This window comes from Cygnus atratus, chromosome 24 (genome assembly GCF_013377495.2).
Source record: "Cygnus atratus isolate AKBS03 ecotype Queensland, Australia chromosome 24, CAtr_DNAZoo_HiC_assembly, whole genome shotgun sequence".
Classification (NCBI taxonomy): domain Eukaryota; kingdom Metazoa; phylum Chordata; class Aves; order Anseriformes; family Anatidae; genus Cygnus; species Cygnus atratus.
Genome location: NC_066385.1, coordinates 170,282 through 185,736, shown reverse-complemented (window position 1 = coordinate 185,736; position 15,455 = coordinate 170,282). Strand labels below are relative to the sequence as shown.

Here is a 15,455-nt window from a genome sequence, read left to right as displayed (position 1 = left end):
GATATATGTATTGAGGGAATCTAACAATAAAGTTGTTCAAAAATTGTTCAAAAATTCCTGATAATGTTTCTCTGGAATAAGATGAGATGTTACCTGTGATGATAACAAGCAAAAATGAGTCTGGTGTTCAGTACTTGCAGAAAATATCAATAATGTTAATGTACACCTAGAAAACACATTTCAAAGTTACTAATAAGTGGTTTCCTTTTTCAGCCTATTCAGATTTTTTTCAAGAAAAACACAGATGCATCAATGCCTTGAAACTACTGCTTTGTAAACATTCGTACAGTCCACACTCTAAGACTTGAAGCCACGGTTGTGGAAAATATAATAGGCTCTGAATTTTATTTCAGATGAATGATTAGATTAGCTTTCCTTCAGATGTATATTCATTAATATCTTTCTGTATCTCTTTTTTTTTTACTCTATATTCAGATTAAGTGATAATTTGGGTTTTAGTTTATCTTTAAAATATGAGAACTTAATACAACAAGTTTTGAAAACTAGGCACTGTGAAGTGATAAATGCTTTATGTTGTCTTCTATGTATGTAATTTTTTCTGTTCAATTAATTTTACATTGTATGTGCTGTAGAAGAGATGACTAAACTAAAATGTGACAAAGAAATGCAACTTGAACAGCTGTCAGAAACACTGGTAAATGTTTATTTTATTAGTTTCATGGCATTTACTTTTTATATGTAGTCTCTCTTGCTGTGTAAGTACCTTATATGCCATATAAACACTGTCTAATCTGTCCTAATGTTGCTTTCTTATCTACCTTTTTGACTATTTTGGTGTTTTCTTTGAAGGACTTACTTCTTTCTACTGTCTTGCTTGTTTTATTTTTCCATGTCAAGATTTCTGGTTATTTCCTCCTTCATTCACACCTATTCAAGTGCCACTCTCTATGATAGGGATTTCCTATTTTTAGTTATGCCTAGTATTCATTCCTTCCTCATCCTGAACCTTTCTGAAAAATAATTTTGTGTGTGGGTGTGATGAACATTAGCTCACATCTTGTGAACACAGCATATGATATTTAAGCCTGAAGGATTAATTGACACCATTTGGAAAAGGCAGCAGAATTTGTGAAAAGGTTATGCGTGACAAAATGAGGGATCTAATAAGAGATTTCATAGATTTCCTAGGTTTCTTACTTCACAAGTCTGTTGCAATTATTTTGCTGTTTGAGAGGTGTTAATTATGGTGAGGTTTCCTCCATACTGCAGTGTTTAGTATCTAGAAAGCATTGCCTACTGTTAATACATGTCACTTTTCAGAGAAAACAATTAGGAGTCTGAATCTGGAGAATGGTCTTATGGGTTATAACACCATTTTCCATGTATTCGCATTAGACTGGGTGTTCTTATCTCCTTATAGGGATGTTTCCTGAGGTAATCAGCTCTGATCTATGTGAACTCTACTAAACCTCAACACAGGCCCATTTTCTGTTATGGAAGTCTGAGTTATATGAAATACACTTCTAATACAGAATGATTTTAGTTATGATCTTGTATTTACTAGTCTAACAGGAAACTACATCAGTTAAAGTAAGATAGTGTGAAATGAGGTTTGCGTTTACCAAGTGTATTTGTTCCTTATGCATTTAATTTTCTCAACAGTTTCATTAATGTTCTTAAACAGGATAAAGCTGAGGAACTTCTTGGGAAAAAGAAAGATCTTGAGGCAACTGTTGAAAATTTGCAGGAGAGAGGAAAAGAAATGGAAAATATTCTTCACATTAGAGAGGTCAGAATAAAGGGTGATCCTAACATTTTTCTATAAATAGTTGTTACAGTTTATCACTTGTATATACATAACATAAGAAACTTGATGTAGTTGGGCCAGTAGTCCACCCAGTGTAGTATTCTGCTTCTGAAAATGACAGCAAAAGGTTCTACGCAGTAGAGTAGCTTGGCTATTGCCTCTGGTCCATCCCCCTTACATTCCTACAGTAACTGTATTAAGGATGTTTGAGGACACATCCTTGTCAGTTCTCTTTGTTACCATTTTGTAGACTTACCCATGTCCAATAGTTTCATCAGTTTTTGAACATCTTCATCCTATTAGCATCCATAGCCTTCTGTGATAAGAAATTCCAGAAATCCATTCTATGCTGTGCTTAAAAAACTAAGTGTACATTGACACACATGCACTCTCTTTCTCCCTGTTTTAAATCAACTGCATGCCAGTGTATACACTGTATCACTAGTTATTCAGAGGAAATAGTATTCAAGGCATTTATGTATTATAAACTACATCACATTACAAGACAAGGCAAGCTTTGTAATGACAACCAGTTTCTGAGCAGTTCAGAAAGCTTGTAGAAAGTAGTAGCTTTGTAGTTCAGAATGCATTCAAAATATGTGCTTATACTATCACATAGGACTGGAATTCTGTGTGTTTTTTGTTTGTTTTTATATGTAGGTGAATTCAAAAGCTTATGATGTCTGAGGCAACACCGTCTTTATTTAAATGCCCATGGAAAAGTAGTTTTGTCAGTACTTTTGCAGAGCATAGTTAGACTATAAAATAGGGGACACGTTTAACATTCATATCAGATTTCAAGATTTCACACTACCACATTACACCAGTGTTATGTAAAGATAAAGTCTGGCTAATTTATGGAGTGTCTGTAGCTTTGTTTAATCTTAAAGCTTTGTATCATCAGTTCTTTTCTGATAGCTTTCATGATTTGTAATTTACATATGTATACTCACAACATTTCTTCTGCTGCAGAAAGAAACGCATGATTTGCAAATACAGCTGACTAGTAAAGTTGAAAAGGAACAGAGTTACATAGAACGACTTACGACACTGAATGCAGATCTTGAACGAGAGGCGTATGATGATTTTTGAAAATACAGTATCGGTTTAATCATTTTTAGTGTTACATAGAAGTTACTTTAATATACAACAAAATGATCTATGATTGTTCTCTAATGAAAAATTTGAATTCATATACACAGCATGACATCCTCTATATATTTATATTAATAATATATTGTAATATATTATAATCTGTATAATTATATATTATTACATGTTATAATACATATTATTACATGTTATAATACAATACAATTACATAATATATGTACTATATTATAATGTGTAATTGTCCCATATTTTTGTGACTTAGTTGTGTTAATATGAAGAGAAAATGTTTATGAAATCATCGTTAACCCTGCTCTGATGTAGATGTTGAACTACATTCTTGCCAACAGCCATTATATTTATACAACAGTCGACTCATTTTTGTTCTCCTCCTGTTGCCTTTTCACATCACTATGACTCTATACTAAATTTGTTGCAAAGATTGCATTTGCAGGTTCAGGCCTGGACTTTTTTCAGTGTGAAGTAACATTTTATAACAGATGAATTTAATTTAAAAGGAAATTTCAAAGTGCACATTCTTATTTCTTTTGACCATTTATTTTAAATTAGGCTAAAGAATGAGCAACTAACAGTGCATATCAACACGCTCTTATTAGAAAAAGAGCAAATGGACCAAGAGAAAAGTAATATAGCTGCAGAACTCAGGAAACTACAAGAAATTCATGAGGTAAGTTGTAAACTTCCAACTGTTCTTAAAGGATAACATTCTGTTTAAAATATAAATCATATGGAAAACTTCAATATCACATAGTTTTGTAGAGTATCTGAACTCCTTGTTGTTTTTAAAATACAGTATATGTGCAGTTATCCTTGTGAATATAGCATTTCAAGATATTGCTTAAGATGTCACCTTGAATTTTACTTATTTTATTTATATGTGTATTTATTTAGGGTGATAGAAAAAAAGAAGAAAATACAAAGCAGTTAGTAGATAATCTGGAAGAAACAAATAGCCAGCTAAGGCAAGTAAAAATAAATATCAATGTAAAAAAGGGTGTTAAAAGAAGTAGGTTTGCGTCTTTCACAGTTAGTCTAAATGTTGTGTTCATATGTTGCTTTCTGTTATATTTAGATTAATGCTTTTTTATGCATTGTAGTTAAATTATGGGCCTTTTTCTATACAAAAGCGATTTAGTATTGGTGTTGTCCATGTAGAAGTTTTTACAAGTTAGTCCTACCTATTGCTATGATTTTTTTTTTGCCATTTCTTCATGTTACATTTAGAGACCTGTCCTGTTCTGCATTAACCTCTTAGCTGTGAATAAAATGAAAATAGAAGTTATGGGTTATGAATTAAATATGAAAAAGTGAAACTGATTATGTTACATTTTGAAGTTAGTCTTAGTACCCTGACAGGCAACCTTCCAAATTTCATAGAAGCATTATGCTATTACAGATCAGAATATAAGGGGAACATTTTTTCATACTTACAAAAAGTATGTACAGGTCAGATGTTAAGTCACTTTGCAAAATTTAAAGAACAATCCCATTGAACAGCTTATGAAATTCTTATCAATATTAGTTGTAGATAACAATCCAGCTCTTTTTAGAAAAAAAAGAATGGATAAATACTAAATAAAGCTGTATTGAAAATAAGTTAATATTCTTAAATATTTACTAATATTTGGTAATTTGGCATTTAGAAATGAACTAGAGTCTTTGAAGGAGAAGATGGCAAAGAAAGGTGAAGAGATTAAAAGCAAACTGGATGAAAGTGAAGAAAATGTATGCCATGTAATATGCTTTATCATTTGAAATATATAACATATATAACGTTACCTGTAGGACATAATCTAAATGTAAAATGTATATAATATTTTTTTTATGCAAAGCTCTACCTAGGGATATTATCTCTTAAAATGGTTTTCTTCTTTCAGTGCTTCCATGAATTGAGTCACCATATATACGTATTTTGAGCTCTTCCAGTTTAAAAGACAAGGACATTCACTGGGATGTTTAATCTTTATATGGAAGCTTAAGAGTCCAAATTTGTTATATTTTAGGCAAACATAGAACCTCATTTTATTTATTATTTCCATTTACCCATTTAGTGATGAATAGCATCCAGATTAGCTTTCAATAAATAATATGAGTTTGAGTTTGAATTTGTTTAAATATTTTTACTTTCTTATTGTATTGTCAAAGCACACCTGCTTTTTTAACATCACAGTGGATTTCAAAATTTTATCATAAAATTCAAAGAAGATATTCAGGGCACGAGATAGTTGCTTAATTTAATTAATTAATTTTTTAACAAACATACAAAATGGGAATAAATCTAATTCTTTTTGACAGAACTGCTTTGAAATTGTAACATAGTAATTAGTAGTAACTCTATGATTATGCACTTTTCTTCTTTAAGATAGTACAAAAGTTCTGATAATGGTTTGACTAGATTTACAATTATAATTCCAGACTAAGAGTATTGAAAATGAAATTTCAAGAAAGGAAAGGCAGTTGAAGATTCTAGACAATAAGGTAAGAAATTTAAATTTTTTGTGGACCGTAGATAATTTCATGCAAGCTAATTTTTTAAATCATGAAGCTACTTTTTTTTTTTTTTTTCTCCGTAAGCTCAATAACCACTGAAGATCTGGTTAGCTGCTGTTAAACTTGATGTCTGTTACTGGGCTAACAGAATTCTTGTAGTACTGCATGGTCAAAACTCCAGTCGTTGTAATGTGTTGTCATGTGTTTCAGTCCCACTGGAATTAATTGGACCTGTGCAAATGCATATTTAAGAACTTTGACAGTAATGTCTAACACATTGAGTCATTTTTAAGAGTTTATAAATTAATGTTTGAAATATCTCTTGTAGTTGAATAATTTGAAGAAACAGGTGGAAAATAAAACAAAGTATATTGAAGAGCTGCAACAGGAGGTAAATGCATTTTTTAGAAGTCTCAAATACATAAAACACGGTATTTTGAGGTTACTGTTACTATTCAAAAATTTTAGTCTGGTGTGATTTCTTCAGATATAGCTATGTAAGTTAGAACGTTTCCTTTCTTACCTTACCTCTGAGCAAACTAAGGAGTTACCTTTGGAATTACTTGATTATAAATTTATAAAATTATAAATTATAAAATTATTCTTACTTTTGTAAAATGCAATTATAGTAAACTTTTTAAAGAGTCTTCAGTAAACTTTTATTATTTTCATTTAGGATATGGTATCATCAATCCATGGTATCACACTTGGCATGATGATCTATTTTAGTTACCGATAATAGAAAAGACTTGTACATAAGGACAAATTGTCAGTAACTGTATTGTAAAAACATACACTTTTTTTTTTCATGACATCTGTACGTTTTTAGTTGGCAGAACTTGCCCAGAATAAAATCCCTGAATCATCTGCTTAGAATCAATTGATTATTATATCTGTTCTTTCATTATAGCGCAGCACGGGAGTAAATTTATTTATATATAAGCTCTGTAGAACAAAAGCGAGAGGAATGATGCATCTTAGTTTTTCTTCCTATTCTGCACCCTCTTTCCTTATTTTCTGTTGTTGCCCATTAGGAGTCTTTCATAAAGTCATGAAGAATAAGGAGCAATATTATTAAAGCAGTTGAACACTTTCATTTGGAAAATTGTTCTAGAACCTGAACTGTACTACAATGAGAAGACAGTTATTTATTTGCTTGCTGAAAGCTAGAATTTTGAGGATTCTGACCTACTATGAGGCTAAATCATTGCATAATACTATTAACTTATTATAGTGATTGTTTTACTTAATTTTAACAGAACAAGGTGCTGAAAAAGAAAATGACTGCAGAAAGCAAGAAAACAAGTGTTTATGAAGGGAAGGTAGGTTTAATTCATGTCATGTGTAAGATAAGGGTAAAGCACAAAGACTGAATTTCTAAGTCCCTATGTAATTCATTATAAAACATGTTGAACACATTCTTAATTGCTTTATGGATCTGGGATACAGATTTTACAGAGATAAGCACGTGATTTTTGGAAGATGCTTCATTTTCTAATAATTAGATATGGGGCTATCAGACGTGTAAGAGAGAGACTTCATATATCAAGGAGTTACGTTCCCAATAAGTCCCTTTGTTTTTTGGTTGATAGTATACCGAACGTTATTCAGTGATGTCACTCCATTGAAAGAGAAAAACATTAAAAGAAATGCACGTATTATTTACTTTAGGCAGCTCCTTTACTGTGTTCTGCTATGGTAAGTCCTTTATTTGAGTATTAGAATATTGTGTCCACTTTTGGGTACTTCAGGAAAGATGGGGACTGTTTGAGGGTATTCTCATGAGAAAGTTAAAGGACAAACTAATCAAAATAAATACTTGGTAGGAAAACATATCATAAAAATGTTAAAATCTTAAATGGATTTGCAAGGCAGGAAATAAAATCTCCGTCTCAATGTTTTTTAAGAATATATAGCATTTAGAGTGGCTGCTCAGGAATAGGCTTTTACTATTTTTTTCATACCAAATTCTTATTAATATCAGCAGCTAAAAGGAGTTTCTCCTTTTTTAGAATTAAATAAAATTCTGAAAATAAATTATTTATAAATAATCTGTTTCTTCATTTCACAATTTGAAAGATTTAATCATAAACATAATGCAGTCCTACTCCCAGATCTTAGGAGACTATTAATTATGCTTCATTTTCTTACCTTGCATTCCATGCCAGCAATACTAAAGGGCTCTTTGTACAAAAGGCAGAATACTGTCAGATCATTAACGGGTTATTCCTTTATATCTTAATGATTCTTTGTGATTCACTTGCTCTAGTTTTGGGACTGCTTTATTGACAGTGATGCACAGAACTGCTATTATGGGCTGCCTTCCCTTTTCTGGTGTTGCTGTAGTTTCTAACTACCTTCAGACCAAAGTTCAACTCTATGATAAAAAAACAAACATTAAATAGGAAACAGTACAGTCACATACCTGAAAAGTACAGAGTGGCTCAACTTGAAAATAAGATGAAAAATAAAGTCATTGACATATTTATTTTTGAACAAGTAACAGCAATAATTCTCCATTCTCAAAAGGTGAATAAACTACAGCTAGAGATGGAAAATATGAAAAATCAACATAAGGAAACAGTTGACATGTATAAAAGAGAAATTGAAGCAAAAAGAGTAACCGAAAATAAATTGCTTGAAGAGGTGAGAGTTGTTAATTTTTACTGCAACTTTTAGTTAGTTTTTGATGTAAGATAATTTATCAATTCTTGTTATATTTTATGAAGCTATACCAGTGAGATTCCTTGCCCTTACACAGCAGTCTTATAAACATAAATGGAACTTCTTGTGTATGCCTGCGAGCAAAACTTTAGAATACTAGATTCTTTAGGTTGAAGCATTTGTATGTGTCTTTAAAAATAAGAACCTAAATAAAAAATCTTTTTGTGAGGATATTGTCCCTAGAAATTCTATTCTTGGTATAAGTACAGAATAAGAAAAAAAAAATTATAACTTTCCTCGTATTAGTGTTTTTCTGCCCACACTTTCTTGATGATAATATCAAAAAATGGTAGGGCAGAGTGCTTGAAATGGCCTTGTGGTTCAAAATGACACTTATCTGCCATGGAAGAATGGAGGTACTTTTAATCTAGATTTTAGTTGCCCATTTTAACAAAGTGTATAAAAGATTCAGGATTTGAAAATGATCTTGAAAGCAAATGAAGACTACGCTAAATGAGACTATATAGATTGTACACACAGAGGTGGGAAGAAATGTAACTAAGATTTTTTTAATATGTTATTCTTAGTTGTTCATGAATTAAAAGAAAGTTGATACTAACAGGTAGAAAAGATGAAGTTACTTGCTGATGAAGCAACAATAACACAGAGAGAAATGGACATCCGATGTCAACACAAGATAACTGAAATGATGGCACTTATGGAAAAGCACAAAGTAAGATTTCTAATGTGTGATAGTATGATAAATAAAAACCTTTCAAAACCAGAATTTACAAATTAGAAAGTGAAACTTGGTAATAAAGACCTGAGTCTAGGATAATGAGGTTTAACACACTTGACGTTTCATCATCTAAAAGTAAATTCACCTTCATATTTTGAAAGCATGTTTACTGGCAGATAAATTCCATTTATATAAATTTCTGGGAATCTTAACATGATGTGAACTAGTAGCACCTTAGAATTCCCAGTAATTTTTAAGGTAAGACGTGGTGGTGGCACTGGCCTTTTGAAGATGTCTTGCAGGCTGCATTTTTTTCATAGTATCGTATTTGGAGACTGAAAAAAAGGAGCGTGTAGGTTTTTGTGCTTTGCAGGATTTTTTTTTTTTTTTTTAATATTCTGACTTCATTTGATACTGTCCTAATGTAATGTTTTTCAATATCAATTTGGGCCTCTTTTTATGAGGAGATTATTTAGTGAACTTCAGCAGTATAACTTAGTTTTGTCATTTTCTACTGTGTTTTGCAGTAGAATTAGCAGCTAACATGCATAATGCTGCCTAGAAATAAAACACTATTGCCCCACAAAATAACACTGCTTGTGTATTTTCTGTTATACAGTTTCTGCAGAAGTGTCCATGTTTGTTCATAGTGCTTTCTGAAGCTCCAGAAGAGCTTTATTTCAAAAAAATGAGTAATGTCTTAAGGCTAGATAGATCTATAATTGTAACATTTAGTCAAATAACTTTTTTTTTTTTTAACACAGCATGAATATGATAAAATGGTTGAAGAAAAAGATACAGAGTTAAAACTATGTAAGATAAAAGAGCAAGAGCAGTTGTCATTGAAAAGAACTTTGGTAAGGCATACTCTTGAGCACTGAATAACTAAATGGAGGGGTTGCTGTCCTAAAAGGGTAATATAATTATAAATGTAATATTAGATTTTTTCCTATTTATTGCTCCTTGTTTTTTAAGTATCTGATTTAGTGTGACTGAACAGTAAGGAACAACTCACCAATTTCTGTGTACTATAATTTCTTACAGATTTTAATATGTACATTAAAATACTAATTTTCTAGAGCTTACTTAAAGTAGCTGTGCTTTTCTGTCTACTTTTTCTAATAGTGCATTATGTTGTAACATCACTGTCTGCTTACAAAATTTTAGTATTAAACATTTTGATTTTTTTATCCCCTTCTCACAAGTATTTTTAGTTCTTGCTTTGAACAGTTGTGGCCAAGTAACTCTTAGTAGTACTTCAGCTCTTTTTAAAAGAAACAAAACTTCAACTCTAAGAGTTGTATCACTTTTTTTTTTTTTCCTTTCTGGGAACCTTAGCTTTGAGAAATGTTCCGAGAGTCAACAACCCCTCAAGACTTTCATGAAAGTGTAGTTTTATAACAGCTATTTAAAATATAGTATTTTTCTAACGTTTCCCTCCACAGAATAATTCTTTACAGCATGTTTTTATTAGACTTTTTAGAGAAGGTGTGACACATCAAGCCAATATTTTTTTATTCTTTTGAATTTATTTTTATATGATGAAAAATCAACTTCTTTGATCATGTGTTATTTTAGTGATTGAATTATCTCTAAAAGTGAATTGTAAATGCCACTCAGCATAGTAACTTTATGGTTAAATTAGCTCTATTGAACAAATGGAATTTTCTTTTGTTTATAATGAATACGAAATAATGTCTCATTTGGGCGATTTTCTTTTTTCCAGGTTAAGCATAGCTAACCCTTTCCATTGGTTTCTTCTAATTGATTTTAGGAAAGCGAACTGTCATGTTTGAAAAGTGAACTGTCATCCCTTAAGGAGCAGCTTAAAGTAGAAATTGAAGAGAAGGTATATTTATATATTTAAGGTAGCAGTGTGGGTGACATGCTTGGCCTGGTCATATGCACTATAACAATGATAACTGTGAAATGAGTTTCTGATTCTAGGTCTTGCTGTCTTGAAATGAGAGCTTGATGCTCCCTGAAGTCATTATGTATAATTTCTGGTGGTAGTGAATGTTTTATATTACTCCTGAGTAGGTAAGTGTGAGGGGAGCAAGGAGAGATTAAAACCACAAGAAGACCTGTTAATGCTTGCAGGGATAATGTTAAGAAAGCCAAGGCCAATCTTGATTTAAAACTGACAATAGACATGAAGGGCAGCAAGAAAGGCTTCTACAGGACCTGCTGCTGAATGTGGCAGGAATTTTGGTAACAAACGACATGGAAAAAAGGCTACAGTACTCAGTGGGACCTGGAAAATCAGGAACAAGGTAGACTTACCCTTGGTGGAGGAGGATCAGGTTAGGGAATCTTTAAACAAACTAGCCAAATGTAAGGACCTGGTGGGATACACCCATAGGTGCTGAGGGAGCTGGCCAGTATCATTTTGTAATGGCCACTCTCAATTATCTTTGAAATGTCATGGTGACTAGGGGTGGGTCCTGAGGAGACGAAAAAAACAAATTTCATTCTTATCTTCAAGAAGGGCAAGACAGAGGATCTGGTGAACTATAGGCTGGTCAACCCTACCTCAATCCCTGGGAAGGTGATTGAACAAATAATCCTGGAAACTATTTCCAAACATACAAAGGACAAGGTGATTGGGAGTAGTCAGCATGGATTTATGTGAAGGGGGAATCTTGCTTAACCGACCTGATTGCCTTCTGTGGTGAGATGACTGGCTAGGAATATGAGAACACTGGGAGTTCTTTATCTCAGGCTTAATAAGGCTTTGACACTGTCTCCCACAACATCTCCACAGGCAAAATGATAAAGTTTAGGCTGGATAAGTGGACAGTAAGGTAGACTGAAAACTGGCTTAACTGCTGGGCTCAAGGGATTACAATCAGTATGGTACAAAGTCCAACTGGAGGCCAGTCACTAATGATGTACCATAGGGGTTGATACTGGGTCCAATACTGTTTAATATCTTCATTAATGACGTAGGTGATGGGACAGAATTCATCCCCAGTTAGTTTGCAGATGATGCAAAACTGGGAGGTTTGATAGAGCGGATGATTTCAGAGGGATCTGGATAAATGGCTGAACAGGAATCTGATAAAGTTTTTAACAAAGGGAAATCTGAAATCCTGCACAAAGGATACAATAACTCTTCGAACCAGTACAGGCTGGGGGCTGACCAACTGGAAAGCAACTTTGCAGGAAAAGCCTTGGGGTTCTGGTGGACAGGTTGAACATGAGACAGGATGTGACCTTGTGGTAAAGAAAGGTCAAGGGAGGTGATCTTTTTACTATATTCAGCACTGGTGAGACCACATTTAAAGCACTATTTCCAGTTGTGGGCTGTCCAGTACAAGAAAGATATGGACGTACTAAAGCAAGTCCAGCAAAAGACCATGAAGGTGATTAACAGATCGCAGCATCTGACATAGAAAAAAGGACTGAGACTGTTGGGATTGTTTAGCTTCAAGAAGACAAATTTCAGGGGCATATTATCAGTGTGTGTAAGTACCTGGGGGTGGGGGAGGAGGCAAAGAACATGGAGCCAGATGTTTCTCAGTGGTATCTAGGGAAAGGACAAGAAACAATAGAAACAAAATGAAGTACAAAAAATTCCATTCAAACACAAGAAAAAAAACTTTTACTGTAACAGTAATAGAATATAGGAGCAGGTTGTCCAGGGAGGCCGTGGAGTCTTGGAGATGTACAAAACACAGCTGGACACTGTTGTGAGCAACCTACTCTAGTACACTCTGCTGCGTGCAGGGATGTTAAACCAGAGGATCTCTGGGTCCATTCCAGCCTTAACTATTCTGTGACTGTGATTTTGTGACTGCTATATAGTATTCTTCAGCTAGCAAGAGAAATGTGAAATAGAATTTAAAAAGTCAGTGAAGGAACACTAACTTCAATAAACAAAAATGTTTCCATTTACTTGAGTGAAATAATAACTAGAAAATAAAACATTTACTACCTATCCCACAACTCTCTTTTGGAGAATTTTGCGAAAGAAACCCTCCAAAATATGGTTCCTGAAAATGAAAAGAAGCACAAGGTAGTTTTAATGTTATCGTTAAATAATTTTAAAAATTGGTAATATGTACATAAGCAATCCAGATTAAGTTCCATGATAAGTAATACACGCTGGCCAAAAGACATTGAAATGCTTTTAATTTAAACCTTTTTTAATTTTAGAAAACACAGACTCATTTTACTGAGACACCTAAACCTCATTTAGATCTGGACTGTACATCTATTAATGTAAAAAAAATATTGTCTCAAAATATTCCTGTAAAAGTCAACATGACAGAAAGTAAAAAAACATCTCCTCCAGCACCTGCAAAAAGTCCCTTGGGTAGTCGATTATTAAAGGTTTGTAACTCATGATAGTGAATTGTTCTTGTTTTATTTTTCCTACTATTTATTTCTCTATTTAACTTCTACTGAAAAAAAACTATTTAAGTAAAAACAATCTTATTCTTGATGTCACTCATTATCAGTGTCTTTCTGAAAACTTTTTCCTGCAAGCTTGTTTGTTTGCATTTTCATAAATGTTGGTTATAGTATGTACATAGTGACTACAGTTCAAAATAACAAATGAATTTCTTTAGATGAGCTTAAAGAGATTAGATATAGTGTGCCATAAAACTCAGTTCTTCCACAGAAGAACTTTTTTTTTTTAATTGATTTGTTTGGATCTTTGTTTCATGCTTTGAATGGAAAGATAATTGTTAAACAGTATCTCTCTGTTGTCTGCCTGGATATTCTGTCTGTTTAGTTTTTGATTCCATAATTACCATTGAAAATGTAATTTTAAATGCCATCTTTTTCTTTTGCAGACATATATTGTAAAGACTCCCCCAGTACATAAAATGCAAAGTGAAAGCACAAATCTGCTTTCAGAACAGAGGAAAAAGCAAAAAGTGCTTCTGCAGCTGGATGCTCAGTCAGATAGCTCTGAACATAGTGACCTCCTGGTAAAAATCTGAGAACAAATAGCATGGTTAATAATTCTTTATGCACACTAACGTATGTAAGAATGTAAATAAGGCATGTGGGCTTCTGCATACAAATCTATTTATGAGTGATTTTTTTATTTCATTGGTTCTTTCTGGAAATGTATTTATATGTACATAATTAGTAACTTTATGACAGAATACTGCAATATAAAAATATATATTCAGTTTTATAATGAATTTTTACATTGTTTTTATTGGAACTGTTGAGGTTTCATAGTGATATCTTAACTTTCTTTTTCATACTGCAGTATTCCTAAGGGGAAAGAAAAGAGATTTCTGAATATAATATAATTAACTTTCATTTTTAATTTAAGAGCATAGTTTCAGAGGAAGAAATGTTTAAAAAATTATACAAAGATTATCCACAAGCTTCACAATTATATGCCATGACACCAAAAAAGGTATGTTACCTTTTCTTCACATCAAAATGAACAGTAGATCAAATTTGTTTTAGAAACTAATGGATGGCTTTATTTTTTCTTCTCAGAAACCGACTACATCAAACCTGAAAGCTCCAGGCTCTGCACTGAAACTTACAACTGTGAGAAAAATGAGAGAGGCTGGGTGGACTGCAGTTTCCAAAATGGACAGGAAAAGAAAAATTAAAGAAGCTGAAAAACTCTTTACTTAAAATAAAAAAATGACTAGTGCCCAGCATTATTTGATTAGTGCAACCACAGTGTTGTTATTCTTTGAGAGTTAGTACATTGTTGCATTTTTCTGTCTTGTTCAGTATGTTTAATACTACATTAATTTTCTTTTTACAGATAAACCTTATAGACATGGAACTACTGCAATCTGTTGAGCATTTTAAACATTTCATTCACTATACTATAAAAAGTCTTTTTTGAAATTAGTCCAAATATGAAGAAAGCTGTTTCAAAAAAAATAAATCTGGCATTAGAAATACTGGCTGTAACAAACTTCAGTTCTGTTATGTAAAATTTGCTCTCTTTTTCTTAACATATGATTAACAAAAGGATATTATTTAGTAAATGAAACGCTCAAGCTGCTAAAATGCATGCATTTTTATGTGAAATTGTCTTGCTTTTTCTTTCATAGTAAATGTCAGAACTGTCTTTTTAGACTGTTTTGTTTGCAATAGCTACTACTTCGGTATGTTAGAACAGTTTTGGAACTTTTAAAATTGGATTTTCAATAGTATTACGTAGGTATAAGAAGATTTCAGCTTCATTAGGAACAAAATATGTACACATTTTAAGAGTGTAAACACAGTAGTAAGATGTCATTACATTGTTAATTTGAAGCATAAACTGTGGAACCATATGTTGTTGCTTTATTTATTAGAACACATATATAAATCACCAGACCGCTTTCCTAAGAACTAACAGTTTCTCTCATGTAAGCATAAGAATAGAGTAACATATATTTCTGCATTAATCTTTAATTAATCTTGGTTCCACAACAACAAAAACCTGCTTCAGAGCCTAAGGATAACAAGAAAACTGCAGGTACATCTTAAAAATAGTAAGAAAAATAAAAATCCTGGATTCATCTGAAGTTGGTAGCAAATCATGTATTCCATTAGTTTTCTGCAGCAGTTTTATGTATAAGTTAGTATTTCAGGTTCCTTCTGACTTACCTGTTGAGCAGTGATATTCATAATATTTTTTATGTATTTAATTCATATTAAATTACTATTTACTGATAAATATTTTCC

The 15,455-nt window shown here is 32.3% G+C and overlaps 1 protein-coding gene across 1 annotated transcript in view; it reads left to right on the top strand.

The window, feature by feature from the left end:
• SYCP1 (synaptonemal complex protein 1) overlaps nucleotides 1–15,455 on the top strand; it is a 27,769-nt gene extending 12,314 nt beyond the window's left edge. The window contains exons 14-30 of the mRNA XM_035561560.2: nucleotides 594–655; nucleotides 1,646–1,750; nucleotides 2,741–2,844; nucleotides 3,449–3,566; nucleotides 3,791–3,861; nucleotides 4,543–4,633; nucleotides 5,315–5,377; nucleotides 5,718–5,780; nucleotides 6,649–6,711; nucleotides 7,919–8,035; nucleotides 8,676–8,786; nucleotides 9,557–9,649; nucleotides 10,567–10,641; nucleotides 12,951–13,127; nucleotides 13,595–13,732; nucleotides 14,089–14,175; nucleotides 14,262–15,455. Coding sequence (XP_035417453.1) covers nucleotides 594–655; nucleotides 1,646–1,750; nucleotides 2,741–2,844; nucleotides 3,449–3,566; nucleotides 3,791–3,861; nucleotides 4,543–4,633; nucleotides 5,315–5,377; nucleotides 5,718–5,780; nucleotides 6,649–6,711; nucleotides 7,919–8,035; nucleotides 8,676–8,786; nucleotides 9,557–9,649; nucleotides 10,567–10,641; nucleotides 12,951–13,127; nucleotides 13,595–13,732; nucleotides 14,089–14,175; nucleotides 14,262–14,405 — 1,682 coding nt within the window. The 3' untranslated portion in view covers nucleotides 14,406–15,455. The remainder of the gene's footprint in view (nucleotides 1–593; nucleotides 656–1,645; nucleotides 1,751–2,740; nucleotides 2,845–3,448; nucleotides 3,567–3,790; nucleotides 3,862–4,542; nucleotides 4,634–5,314; nucleotides 5,378–5,717; nucleotides 5,781–6,648; nucleotides 6,712–7,918; nucleotides 8,036–8,675; nucleotides 8,787–9,556; nucleotides 9,650–10,566; nucleotides 10,642–12,950; nucleotides 13,128–13,594; nucleotides 13,733–14,088; nucleotides 14,176–14,261) is intronic.